This window comes from Gossypium arboreum, chromosome 11 (genome assembly GCF_025698485.1).
Source record: "Gossypium arboreum isolate Shixiya-1 chromosome 11, ASM2569848v2, whole genome shotgun sequence".
Classification (NCBI taxonomy): domain Eukaryota; kingdom Viridiplantae; phylum Streptophyta; class Magnoliopsida; order Malvales; family Malvaceae; genus Gossypium; species Gossypium arboreum.
Window position 1 is genome coordinate 133,118,885 of NC_069080.1, and position 13,209 is coordinate 133,132,093.

Genomic DNA, 13,209 nt, shown 5'->3' on the forward strand with positions numbered 1-13,209 from the left:
ATAAGATTTATAAAACATCGTCTACCTCTGATGAGGAGAAACTCAATCCTATGCTCACATAACCACTATTGACTGGGGCCCAAGTTATACTCAATCCCTTGACGGCAAAGCATTTGTAAACTTTAAGCCCTAGTTACATTTCAACCCGTGACCGTATAATCACCGTCAACTAGGGACCTTGAGTTGCAATGCGATCTCGGCTTCTAAGGTGTTAGTTCCATCCTCAAACGAATAAGCAGAATTGTCATTTAAAAAATTAAATTAAATATAATAAAATTGAAGAGATTAAGTTGAGAGAAAATTTAAAAACGAATTTGTAGAGAGAATATGATCAAGTGAATTGAGATATTGGGGTTTGAATGAAAAATAATGGAATTGAAAGGGTTTTATATAGGAAAAAATATGGCTGTTGGGAATTCACTCGTTGGAATTTAGCGGTTAGAGGGAAAGTGACCGTTGCCTCAAAACGCATCTTACCTGGCGCATTTTCACATTCTCTCTCTAAAAACGACCTATTTTTCTAAATAAAATTTTGATCCAGGTTTTAAAATTGTTAAATCTTTTTGTTACATTTATTGATGTGATATTTTGAAAATAGAAAAAATTTACTTAATAGTCATGTAATTAAAAAATAACGTTGTAATGAATCTTAATTTAACAAAAAAGTTTATAAATAGTTAGAACTGAACTTTGAAATTTGTAAAGTAAAATAAAAGTATAAAACTAAATTCTAAGTTTTTAAAAAGTATAAGGACTTATCGCATATTTTACGTAAAATTTTAAGTTTTAATAAAAAAATAAACTAAAAATTTAAGATAAGGCTCATAAAATAAAACCGTCTCCAGTTTTCTGGCCACAAAGAATCTCTCCCTCTAATTTCAGCATCACTCAGATTTCTCTTCCTTCAATTCTAAAAAACAATAATAACATTAATCAAATCGCCCATTTTTCTCACAAATATCTCCAATGGCGGCAACTACATCATCTTTGCTTCAAACCGACCCTTTAAAGCTAAAACAATGTCTTCCTCTTCGTTTACACCTCCCTACCCCCCCTCGCTTCACTAAATTCACCGGGAACTTCACTTTTCAAAGCCAAGAATTTGCTAAGTTTAACCTCAGATGTTTCTTCTCCAAGAGAAACCATCTAACGAGCTCGAATTTCAATGCCAACCATTTTAATTTCACCCCAGATGATAAAACTAAAACCACATTTGAGATCATTGCTGAAACGGTTTTGAAAGCTTTAAAGGCCTTGAAAAGGCCCGTTATAGCCGCGGTTTTATTGGGTTTGTTGTTAATCTATGATCCTAATAGCACAGCATTAGCTGCTTCAGGTGGGAGGATGGGAGGGAAGTCTTTTTCTTCGAGGAGTTATTCAGTGCCTAGTAATGGAGGGTCGAGCTTTTCTTCGTATTCCGTTCCTTATTATGCGCCGGCTCCGTTTGGTGGCGGCGGTGGGTTTTATGCTGGGACTGCTGTTGGGGTCGGAGTTGGTGCTGGGTCGGGTTTTATGTTGATTATGATTGGGTTTTTTGCGTTTGTTTTGGTTTCCGGGTTTCTTTCGGATAGGTCCGAAAGTGGCGTGCTTACTGATATGGAAAGGACCAGTGTTCTTAAGCTTCAAGTGAGTGTTTCTTTTCTGTTGCGGGTTTATATATATATATATATATACACATATATCATAAATACAAGATTGATCAACATGTGGAAAATTAGGAATAGAAATTGCATAGCTTGGATGTGAAGCAACATATAGGAGTGTTGCTTTTATGTGGATTTTGGTTTGAGACTTTAGATTCAGAAAATGCTAATTGAGCTTCTTCTTTGATTATATGAAGCTATGTTGTCGGATTTAAGTGTGAGCATGGTACAAAAATGTGTCCAACATGAATATGTTTTATTTTTTCTAAATTTTTTTTGTGTACTTGGTGGGTTGTATCTTGGTAGTCATGTTCATGTATGTGGACATGGGTATCGGATTCAAGTATTTCAAGAAAAATAAAGAGCTGGTGAAACATGTCATGGATTGGTTATCAACCGACACTGGCTAATTACGAATATTAGTCAAATGTGAATTTTGGGCGAGTCTTTAGACTTAGATTCTGCTAATATGAATTTCTTCTTTTATCAAGTTTGAGACTTGATTTTATGAGAATAATTAAGAAGATACGAGTTAGACAAGAAAATGAGATGGACATGAAGTTGTGCTGATTACCATCATAATTAGTGATTTATGGATTTGCAGTCTCACCATTTTTTTTGTTTCGCTTTTAGGTTGGGTTGTTGGGTACGGGACGATCTCTTCAAAGGGATCTGAATCGGATTGCTGAAGTTGCCGATACTTCTACAGCTGAGGGGCTAGGCTTTGTATTAACAGGTAATGCTCTCTAAAATTGGTTACAGATAAAGCATTTTAAGTTATATATGGGATTAACTGGTAGATGTTTTGCATGATACGCACATTATGAATGGCAACGAATGAAAATGCTCTTCCCTTGTGATCGTTGTAGCAATCAAATCCCTTGACACTTATCTCCCATCACCAATCCTTGTGTAACACAGACTTCAGTGTATGTGTCAGATACAACTAGTATTTGTCTCATAAGAGAAATGTTCAAATTTTTTCCTAAGGTTTTTCAATTATTTGAAGGATCTTTGGAAGAACATATCACCATAGCCAAAGCCATGTGCGGATATACGTCAAACATTTGCATAAGTCATGGATACTTCAAGAAAAATAAAGAATCGGAGTAACTTAGATCAACCCTAATCACAAAAGAAAGATAATAACTTAAGAGACAACGTATGAGCCTTATAGCTCTATAGCACAGGTATGATTGCTTCTTGTTCTGAAATCAGCTTAGAAAATAACAAATGTATGATATCTTATGAAATAATTGATGTACAATTACAAGCAATAAGAGTTATAGACTTTGTCCCCCCTTTAGTGACTTATTTAGATTGGGATGGACATTGATGCCATCCATTGCATTGCTTTCTTTTATTTTTCTGTAAGTGTGACCCTGTGATCCTTCTTCATTCTGTTTTTCTTTAGCAATACCTGTAGATTTATAAGGTAGTCTGGCAAGTTTATGTTCCACTAATTTCTTAAACATGCAAAGTCAGATGTCTGTTAGATTGATTATGTGTACCGAGGAAGTTTTTTAATGTGCCTTCGGTTTTTTGTAGAGACCTCGTTAGCTTTGCTTCGCCATCCTGATTATTGCATCTCGGGTTATTCATATGTAAGTTTACCCTTTCTGAAAGGTTTAGTTTTGTCTCTTTCAGCGAATGAATGTAGCTTGCGACTACGCTTTTTCCGACCTTTTGATTCTAGGAAAAATGTTCAACGATAGTCACTTTACAATAGATATTAAGGTTTCTTTTTTGCTCACGTATAATTCTCAACAAAATATAAGCTGTCATAGCTTCCTAGGCATTGAAAATTTATTTAGTTGGTAGGTTATAGGTTGAAACTCTTCAGCATGCTTTGTTAATTGGAATGTAAGAGTAGGGGTATACTCGGATTCATATCCGAGTGATAAATATGTCCTGGCAAAAAAAGAGAGTAGAATGTGTCTCACGTATATACCTTTACTAATTCGGAAGAAAAAAAAAAGAGAGAGAGAGAGAGAGAGAGAGAGATGGAGAGAATATGTTTGATTATCTAACAATATGGGATGATTATATGAGGTATATTCTACAGGTGGCTGTGAAACGGAGCATGGACGAGGGTGAGAAACGCTTCAATCAACTCTCGATCGAAGAACGTGGTAAATTTGATGAGGAGACTCTAGTGAATGTGAGCAATATTAGAAGGCTAAGTACAACATTTCAGAAAGCTAGTGGATTTAACAACGAGTACATAGTGGTAAGGCCTCATTCCTTGTGTTAAAGCTACTGCAAACGTATTGGGTTGATGACATCATTTTGTTTCATGTGCTTACTTGGACTTGTAAGTGTTGAATATAGTATGTTTCGGGCACAGGCAACTTTTTCCAAGTTTCTTCTTTCATATATTTGGAGAATGATACCCCATACCCATGTCCAAATACGTGTCAAATGCTGGCATTTTAGGAGACCTAAAGAGTCGAGCAACATACAGTACAAAGAGACATAGATGGCTTCATTAGGAATACTAATTAGTTAGCACTGCAATTAAGGTATAAGGTACTTCGGCATTCATATTGTCTAGATTACAAACCTGTTATTCAAGATGCATAAACTACAGACCGAAAAACATATGAAAAGATCTTTCGGTTTTAAGTTTTTGGTAGAAGTAATTCAACTCACATCCGATTTCTATAATGTCAGATAACAATTTTGGTGGCTGCCGAAGGAGTGCATAAATTGCCCCTCATCAATGGAAGTGGTGACTTAGCAGTGGCCTTGCAAAAGCTTGCATCCATTCCAACAAGCAAAATACTGGTAAGAATCGATTTATCCATAAATAATTACGTGTAAATATTGTTTATATATTTAGTAGTGGATTAATGAGCCTAGCTCAAATCATAAGAAGTTCGAGTTTGTGCTTGACTTGAATCTCAAGGCTTGAAGTTGGATATGCTGTCAACCGAGTTTTACTTTTAAAACAAGCTTATTCGAGGTAAAACTGAATTTCTCAAGGTTGCACAGTAAGGCTTCAAGCATTAAGAGGGGTGTTCAAGGTTGGTTAACCAACCCGAAATATCATTAACCGAATTAACCGACTCTTCAAAAATTTTTAACCGTTAACTGAACCAAAATTTTTTCAAAAAAATTAACCGAACCAAAATTTTTTCGGTTAATTCGGTCAATTAACCGAATTAACCTAATTATTTGTATAAAATTATATGTTTTTTATTTTTATTTTTATTTTTAGAATTTTATTTTTATTTATTAAATTATTTGTAATTTTTATGATTGGGTTGGGTAATTGGGTTGGGTGAGGTACTTGGGTTAATATATATTAGATTGAATATTTGGGTTTATGTTGGATTGGGTTTGAGTAAATAGTGGGCTATTTGTATATTATAATTTTATTTATTAATTTTTTCGGTTAAACTGAAAAATTTAGTTAACCGACTGGTTTCGAACCGAATTAACCGTTAACCGAAAACTTAAAAAATTAGTAACCGACCTCCGACCGAATTAATTCAGTTAACCGACCGATTAACCGAATTTGGTCGGTTAACCGAATTTTTTCGGTTTTACTCGAATTTTGCACACCTCTCGAATTCATCTCACTTGAAAGTTTGTGCTCAACTAGACAATAACTGAGCCAAATTTAAGTTTCTTTCGAGTTTGGCTCAAGTAACTTGTGAGCACATATGTCTCAATTTCAATGTTGGAAATGCTGATATATCTTCAATTGTAATTCAGGCGGTCGAGGTCTTATGGACGCCACAGAACGAGAATGACACGTTATCGGAGCGGGAATTACTTGAAGACTACCCTCTCTTGAGGCCTCTTTAAAATTTTACAACTACATAGGTACTAATTAGTTGTTTGTAAATAATAATAGGGTATTGGAAATTTAGCATAGGAAGGTTCTCTAATAAATTGATCTTGTTACCATATAAAGAGATTTATAGAGAGGGTATATATCAAAACAGGAGGATATGGGTTCGAATGCGTTGAAACTCATTATATTTTTAAAGGTTGGCGAGGGAACTATGAGTAGTTTTAAACATTATATCAAAAAATAGTATATATGATAATAACATATAATGAGATTAAAGTTCAAAATTGAAGGTTAAATTGATGGAATTTTGTCTCATTTCATTTGAGTCCTTGAAAATAAATCCAAAAAATTAGTTAAGCTTTTTGACATGGATGTATAAATTTATAAACTCAGTTTTAAATATAGAACCTAATTTTGAATTAATTAGAGGTCAATATTTTAATTATAATAATTGCCTAAACTATTTGAATTAAATTCCTAATTTGATTAAGACTCTTTTATATGAAGAATAGGTTTTGTTAAGGAAATAATTAACTATAAGAATGATTTATCATTATTTCTTATAAAATAAGATAATTATTAGGATTAATAAATGAAAAGGACCTCTCAATTCTGTTTTTGTTTGATTTAAGTACATGTGGTCATGGGTCGGGTTTGATTGGGCTCAACAAAGAATTTAAGCCTATTTGTTAGGTTTGGGCTTAGTTTGGATAAAAATATTATTGGGTTCGGCCAATAACAAAATAATAAAAAATAGTTTTCTTTACATATTCAGACGGAACTAAATTCGAGCCAAAAAGTCTTACTTAAGTTCCGGGGCATTTGCCGGGCACATCAATGGCAAAGATTTCTCAATTTCAATATATAAAACTGTCTAGAGTAAAGCAATCAATTCATTTGAGTGGATAAAGTATATGAAAATTTCTTTTAATTTTTGCTCTTCAAAATTTTTATTATTTATAATAGGGGAAATGAAGGTGTGAAGCAAATTCGAGTTGATTCAATTTGATTAGAATTATTATTTTATAAATTAATTTTATTTAAAATTTAAATATTAATATGAGGGAAAAAAAAGATATTGAGATTGTCTGAGGCCATGTCCAGTGTCCAATTTGAAGATCCCAATTATGCCCTAAATTGAATTTTATACATTAATATTTTGACCTTTAAATTGTCAATTTTTTTAGGGATGAAAAGGTACAATAAAAATAAATAAATAAATAAATAAAAGCTGGGAAAGTGTTTGGAATTTTGGATGTGTAATGATAATCAGATTTCTTTAGAACAATGATGACAAATTCTCATTTACCCAAAAGGCATTAAAAAAATTCAGAATAATAATTTTCTTGTCTATAAAGATAACAAAAACAGTTAAGGCCATGGATAATTCTTTTCTCCCAATAAAAGAAATATAAAATTCCAAACTATACAAGAACCCCACAAATTTGTATTTAATTCCTAAAGGTTGGATTTAAAATTTAAGGTTTAGAGTTAAGGTTTAAGGTTTAATGTTTCGAGTTCGAGGTTCAGGGTTTTAGGGTTTAAGTTAAAAAATTATTAAAATTATATATCAATGAGATAAAAAATTTATTGAAACGTCATTAAATAATTAAAAATTAATATGAGATGACGTGACGTCCTTATTTCATACAATCCTTTCTCTTATATATATAGATATTTACAAAGAATTTTAAATTTTTAATGAAATAATATCTATCAATTTAGATTAATTTGACTAAGATTCTTTATTTAAATTTAAATATAAAATACATATATATATATATATATGTTCTTTTATGTGCTATATTTTTAGATCAAGTCCAAAATTTCTTTCGAACAATCATAATTTTTAGAATTTTATGATTTTATTAATTTATAATTTTAAAAATTATATAATAATTTTATTATTTTTGAGAGGCCTCTATATACTGTAGTTTTTAATTTTTTGATATTATGCATGTCCGTTTTACGGTTCATATTTAGAGTCAGTGACTATCACTTTTAACAATGTAGTCTTCAAAGTTCAAATCTACATTCTCCAGTTGAAAATGTAATATATCTTACTATTACACCTAATTACTTATCAAGATTATCATTTTTAATTATATTTTAATATTTTTAAATGATAAAATTAATTTATCATATTTAAAAGGAATGATATTCCAAGGAAATCTAACACCACCCAAAAGTAACTCTATACCAAATTTCATATTTGGTAAAGCCTTAGAATATTGAAAAGCATCAAAGCATTGCTTCTAATAAATGACAAAAATTAATGAACCAAAATTGACTTAGAAATGGTACAAAACAAAAGAAAAGAGGTGTAGGAGCAAGATTGAATGATGACAATTTCTTACATAATATATATGGACATGATGAAAAAGGGTGTCAAATGGCAAAGGCTAGGTAGGCAAAGCTACTAAAATTATCTTGTTTGCACCTTTTCTATTCTTTTTGTCCCCCATCAATTTCTTTGCATTCCATTTTCATTATGCCCACTCTCTATCTTTCTTTTTTTTCTACCCCTAAAATTTAAAAGTAAAAACAAAAAAAATTGGAATTTCTTAGATGAATGTCAATGTACTTAAAAAAAAGTAATGCAGTTGAAATTGGGTTAGATCGGTCAATTCAATTAATTAATTGAATTTAATTGGTCCATTATATTATATGAAATTAACCATAACATTTTTCCAACTTATAAATAAGAAGATAATATATTTTTATCATGCTGCATTAGTAAAATCAAATTAAGACTCAATCAACGAAATTATTTTTATTTTTATTCGTTATTTTAAAGGGAAAAAACAGGTAGCTTAGAAACATTAGAAAAACAAATTAATATTTGTTTGAAAAAGTATGAATTTCATTTATGCTTTTGAAAATAATTTCATAATCAACAACAAGACAAGACACCCTTAAATCTCAAGCCTTATAAGTATCAAATACTTGATCAAGTGAATGATTATTATTGAGGGTTCATAAAGTGAGTTTGTTGAAAGCTCAAGTTTTTTAAAAGGTGATAAATTTATAAAATGGAAGTGCCTCGTTGAGTGTCAGAGAAGATTAAATATGTATGTTACATGTAGAAGCTCAAATTGCCCGGGCCCAATTATATGAAAACCCAACCAAACCTCTAAACCCACTAAAACCCTTAACCCATGACCCATTTACATCTACCCAAACCCAATTCAAAAGCCCATTAAGCCCCCCAAAAAAAACCTAACCCAAAAAAAAAAACAAAGAAAAAAAAAGAAAAAGAAAAACCTACCCCAAAAAAACCTAACCCAAAAAAAAAAAAAGAAGCAAAAAGAAAACCCTAACAAAAAAAGATAAAAAAACCTAGCCACCTAACCACTTTCCCACTTGCCCCATTTTTCCTCCCATTGTCTACCACCACCATCTACAAAATAGAAAAAAAAAATAGAAAATCATGTAAAAGATGGCTATAAAAAGCCATTCAAAAATCATGTAAAGGAAGAAGGGAGGATTTTACAAAGATTGAAGAAGAAAAAAAACACAAAAATCCCTTCAAATTTTGAACACAAAAGAAACATCAATAAAAAGGTTGCATTTTTTTCTTTTTTCCTCTTCTTTCGAATCTTTTTTCTTTCTTTTTTTTGTGTTGTTTTTTTTCTTTCTTTATATATACATATATTGTTAAAAAAAAATTATTTACCTTTTTCGGCCACCGTGGGCGGTGGCCGACGGTGGTCGGTGACGGGCGGTGGCCGACGGTGGTCGGTGACGGGCGGTGGCCGACGATCGACCGGTGACCGGCCCCCCCTTGGCCGGATTTCTTTCCCCCCTCCCTTCTCTCTTCCCTCTCTCTTCTTTTTCATTTATTTTTCGTATTTACCTTGGATTTCATATTATTTTGCTACTTAATTTAGCTTTAAATATTAATCATGTTATATATGTAATATTGTTATCACTATTATTTTTATATATTGTTATTATTATATTATATTTAGCTATTTATATATATATTTTCTTTATGTTTCGTTTCTTACTATTATATGTATATATATCTATTATTATATTCATTATTAATATTGTTAGCATTAGTACTTTTACTTAATGTGTATGTAGATATACATGTACATATTATTAGCTTTTATCATATGTGTATATTGTATATATTATATTTATATTATATATATATTCTTAATGTTATTAGTTGTATACTTCTTGTATATTTCCATGTATATATTTTATATTGTCTCATGTACATACTCAAATACTATTATATATATATGTATTTTAATACCATATCATGTATATATTATTATATTTATTTTATCCTATTATATTTATTATTAATATTAGTACACATATTTTATTATAGGAGTATATATATTCTTTTCTTTATATAGTATTATTTTCATATATCGTTATATTTATTATTATACTTATCATTTTCTCTATTGTTACTTACTATTTTGTTTTAAATTATTATGTATTATTTGGTATATATGCGTCTTTTATTATTACTCTTATTATCATTATTAGTACATGTCCATTATATATGTAGATATTTTAATACATATAAGTACATATTCATGTAGTGTCGTTAGCATATATATATATATAAAATATATTTTTCTGTTATTAATATTTCTAATATATGTTGTATATTTTCATTTTGGTATGTCATGTATATATATATATATATATATATATATATATGTATATGTATGTTTTATGTATATATTGTTATTTTCTATTGTCATTATGAATATATTATTTTTCTTATTATATTGGTAGTACATCATTTCTATTTTTTTGTAAATATTAATATTGTTGTTTTAATATTCTCGCTTTTAACATTTCATTATTAATTGCATCGTTGTTTTGTATTATTTACTTAATTCTTATTTTAAATAATGTTTTACTCATAATTTTTAATTTCAATAAATAAGGCAACATGCCGATTTAATATTAAGTCATCGATTTCATCGCTATGTTGGGTGAATATCAATCGACTCGTGTTAAAACGGTACGTCATTCTCGAAATAAAACGAAACTTGAAATTTCTCGTGTTTTGATCGGATCACGATTCAATGTTACTTTGAACTTGCAATTTTGAAAATTAAGACAATACTTGTTTAATAAGATATCAATTTTGGGCGTCATGAGGTGCTAATACCTTCCTTGCGCAGAATCGACTCCGAACCCAACTTTACTTTGGCTTTTGACGTAGACCTAAATTCGCCTTCATTTTTGTGCAAGAATAAGTTTTCTTTTCTAAAAGGATGATTTATTAGGTGTCCGGTCACACCAGAAAAAAAGATCGATGGCGACTCCCTTTATTAATAAAATCGAAAGTTGGTTTTCAAATGTTTAATAAATCACCACAATTAGCGACCGAAAGAGAATTTTTTTTACGTCGCTACAGCTGGCGACTCCACTGGGGATAAAACTTGCGAGTCGAGTCGAATTAAACACATTTTGTCAAAATTTTCAAATTTCCTTGTTCAAAGTAAATATTTGGTCGTGATCCGAAAATCTCATTTTCAAAATTCATGCATTTGTATCGTGTTGTAAATATTTCTTTTAACTTGTTATTTGGTTGTTTTTCAGTTTTCAATTTTTATGGTTTTAATTTTGGTTTAGTTTCTTTAAGTAAAACGTAAAGGTTTATGAGTTTTTCCCCACACACCGTGCACTTGCATTTTCGCATAACATGAGCTCTCTACCCGGGCTCCGTCCGTTTAAGTGAAAGTAAACGCTACGCCTTCGTGAGTTAACTCGTCCCTCCGCACAGGCTAGTGAATACTTTCGAGTTACATATGACTTATGCTTTCGTGAGTTAACTTGTCCCTCCGCATAGGCATAAGTAAATGTAATCCTCGAATTGAACTCGTGAGCTCGTGATGGGTTATGACCGAGGCTTCGTACTAATCTTAGCGAGATGACAAGACGGACAATTCGAGTACCTATCTAGAACCAAAACCGCATATAATAAACTATACGAGCCACCTAACTAGAGCCATGCCGAACCTCTGCTTTCGTTTAGTAGTCACCGAAATAAGTACACGGAAAAGCACATCTTACCTTCTATTTCTTTTACATTTGTGCTTTCTAAGCAAGGGAATCGAGTCCACTGGACCAAGTAGCTTAATTTGTTAGATTTTCCACAGCTTTTTCTCTGTTTATATGTGTTGCGCTAACCAAGGTCGTTTATCCAGATTTTTATTTTTCATTATGCATTGAAGGCATCTTGTTAGGAAGGTGTTGATTAGAGATTGGTTGCCAAAACGGGTTTCTAATGGAGGAGTCAATTATACGAGTGACCAAACGTTGTGTAATACTCCTTTGATTAAGGAAATGCCTAAATAGGGCTATCTTGAAATTAACACCAAATTTTTGCATATTCATTCATGATGACATTTATTTAACATTCATGCATTCATTCATACATTGCATATCCCATACTCGGTCATTGAAGATAAAATATATAATTCGCAGTTGTAATACCACAAGATCGGAACCACGTCATCCGTATAAAACTCACGACAAGCTAGAGTAATAGAGGCTGAATTCAATGAGAAAATTGAAAGATTGAAAAGGCCGAGAACCGAATGGGAGCCTATGGAATTCCCTCCTTTGTCAAGAACATTTACGTCTGCAGAAATGATATACCCGAGGCAGGACAATGCATAAGGCACAATGTTAATGATCGAAAAGGGTTTTCAGAACATCAGTATAAATTTCATTGACAAAGGAGCTGACACAAGTAAAGATGTCTCAAGGATACGCCTTTGTCCCCCTGGTTTCATGTTGAACAATTGGACTGCCGAGAACCTTCTTGTAGTTTATAAGTCTTCAGAGTAATGCTCAAACATTAACATTCTATTGTGTCCTTAGATATAATAGAATTCTTTTGTAAGAGCTTGCATTCGCTCTTTATCATTCAAATGAATATCAATGAAGAGGCATTTTGTCATGATCTTTCGCATTATCACTAATTTCATAATCATTTTCTCATTTCATAGCCTGTCCTTACATTTGTCTCATGCCATGCCATAACATTTCATTTGTTGGTTCCAATACTTGGATGCCCTCTATAGTCTCCTTTTTCATTCAACTTTCAGTGCTCGATGTCAACAAAGATGAACAAACCCGCATGAGTCCCGAAATCGATTTTGAGAAGGCTGTTTGTTTAGGAGAATTTGAAGTCAAGAAAATGTCAAGACTATGTCTCGCCTCCGACTTGCTAAGAATGGTGGAACAAGAGGATAAACAGATTTTGCCTCATCAAGAATCATTGAAACAATAAATCTGGGAACTAAAGAAAGGAAACAAGAAGTGAAGATTGGAACTTCTATTTCAGGGGGCACCAGGCATAATTTGATTGCTTTACTCCGCGAGTACAAAGATGTATTCGCATGGTCATATCAGGACATGCCAGGATTGGATGAAGATGTAGCGGTCCATAAGCTCCCATTAAAGCCAGAATGCAAGCCTATTCAACAAAAGCTAAGACGGATGAAGCCTGAGATGTTGTTGAAGATAAAAGAAGAAGTCAAGAAGCAATTTGATGCTGGCTTCCTACAAGCCTCCAAATATCCAGAATGGGTGGCTAACATAGTCCCGGTACCAAAGAAAGACGGCAAAGTACGAATGTGCATGGATTATCGTGACCTGAATCGAGTAAGTCCTAAAGATAATTTTCCCTTACCACACATTGATACGTTGGTGGATAACACGGCAAAACATTCATTGTTTTCCTTCATGGATGGATTCTCGGGGTACAATCAGATC

At 32.0% G+C, this 13,209-nt stretch overlaps 1 protein-coding gene across 2 annotated transcripts; it reads left to right on the forward strand.

The window, feature by feature from the left end:
* Window positions 1–817: 817 nt before the first annotated feature.
* On the forward strand, window positions 818–5,741 carry LOC108470747 (uncharacterized). 2 transcript variants are annotated; one of them, XM_017772191.2, is made up of 6 exons: window positions 818–1,626; window positions 2,277–2,379; window positions 3,192–3,247; window positions 3,709–3,873; window positions 4,317–4,430; window positions 5,364–5,741. In XM_017772191.2, exons 1-6 carry the CDS (start codon window positions 967–969, stop codon window positions 5,454–5,456), a joined length of 1,191 nt encoding a protein of 396 aa, XP_017627680.1. In that variant the 5' UTR covers window positions 818–966; the 3' UTR covers window positions 5,457–5,741. The 2 variants fall into 2 exon arrangements, with proteins under 2 accessions (XP_017627680.1, XP_052876832.1); XM_053020872.1 differs by having other exon boundaries at window positions 824–1,626; window positions 3,204–3,247.
* Window positions 5,742–13,209: the final 7,468 nt, after the last annotated feature.